Source organism: Acanthisitta chloris, unplaced genomic scaffold (genome assembly GCF_000695815.1).
Source record: "Acanthisitta chloris isolate BGI_N310 unplaced genomic scaffold, ASM69581v1 C16432180, whole genome shotgun sequence".
In the NCBI taxonomy this organism is placed as follows: domain Eukaryota; kingdom Metazoa; phylum Chordata; class Aves; order Passeriformes; family Acanthisittidae; genus Acanthisitta; species Acanthisitta chloris.
This window is the reverse complement of record NW_008702071.1, coordinates 1-907: the sequence shown is the minus strand read 5'-3', so window position 1 is coordinate 907 and position 907 is coordinate 1. Positions and strand designations below refer to the sequence as shown.

General features: G+C 57.2%; 1 protein-coding gene across 1 annotated transcript; it reads left to right on the top strand.

The window, feature by feature from the left end:
- Window positions 1-46: 46 nt before the first annotated feature.
- Window positions 47-792, top strand: LPAR2 (lysophosphatidic acid receptor 2; the record flags this gene model as incomplete). Its single annotated transcript, XM_009083282.1, has 1 exon — window positions 47-792. A coding segment is annotated over exon 1 (733 nt), but the record flags the coding sequence as incomplete, so codon positions are not given.
- Between the last annotated feature and the right edge of the window lie 115 nt (window positions 793-907).

Here is a 907-nt window from a genome sequence, read left to right as displayed (position 1 = left end):
GGAGGCTGTGAGGGGCACAAGGAGCTCAGGAGCTCTGCTTCCTCCGCAGGGCAGCCGCCATGAGGCAGTGCTTCTACAATGAGACCGTGGGGTTCTTCTACAACAACAGCCGCAAGGAATTGACCACCTACTGGAGGACCAAGGACGTGCTGGTGGTGGCCCTGGGCCTGACGGTCAGCGTCATCGTTCTCCTGACCAACCTGCTGGTCATCACGGCCATCATCATCAACCGTCGCTTCCACTACCCCATCTACTACCTCCTGGGCAACCTGGCGGCCGCCGACCTCTTCGCCGGCGTGGCCTACATGTTCCTCATGTTCCACACGGGGCCCAGGACAGCTGAGCTGTCCCTGAAGACCTGGTTCATCCGCCAGAGCCTCCTGGACACCAGTCTGACAGCCTCGGTGGTCAACCTGCTGGCCATCGCCGTGGAGAGGCACCAGACCGTGTTCACCATGCAGCTCCACAGCAAGATGTCCAACCAACGCGTGATGATCCTCATTTTCTGTATTTGGGTCACGGCTCTGCTACTGGGGCTCATCCCCTCCTATGGTTGGCACTGCCTCTGTGCCCTGGACAAGTGTTCCAGCATGGCACCTCTCTACAGCAGGAGTTACCTGACCTTCTGGGCCATCTCTAACCTGGTCATCTTCCTTATCATGGTGGTGGTGTACACGCACATCTTCGTCTACGTCAAGAGGAAGATGACCAGGATGTCTAAGCACACCAACTTTCACCCACGCTACAAGGAGACCATGATCAGCCTCGTCAAGACAGTCACCATCATCTTAAGTAAGTGTGTGGTGTCCAGTCTGGAGATTTCTGAGGGATCTGTGGGATCTGAGGGATGGGGAGGAGCAGGAGCTGATGTTCTCATTCCCTGCTGAGGTGGTGGCTTGAGTTGGGC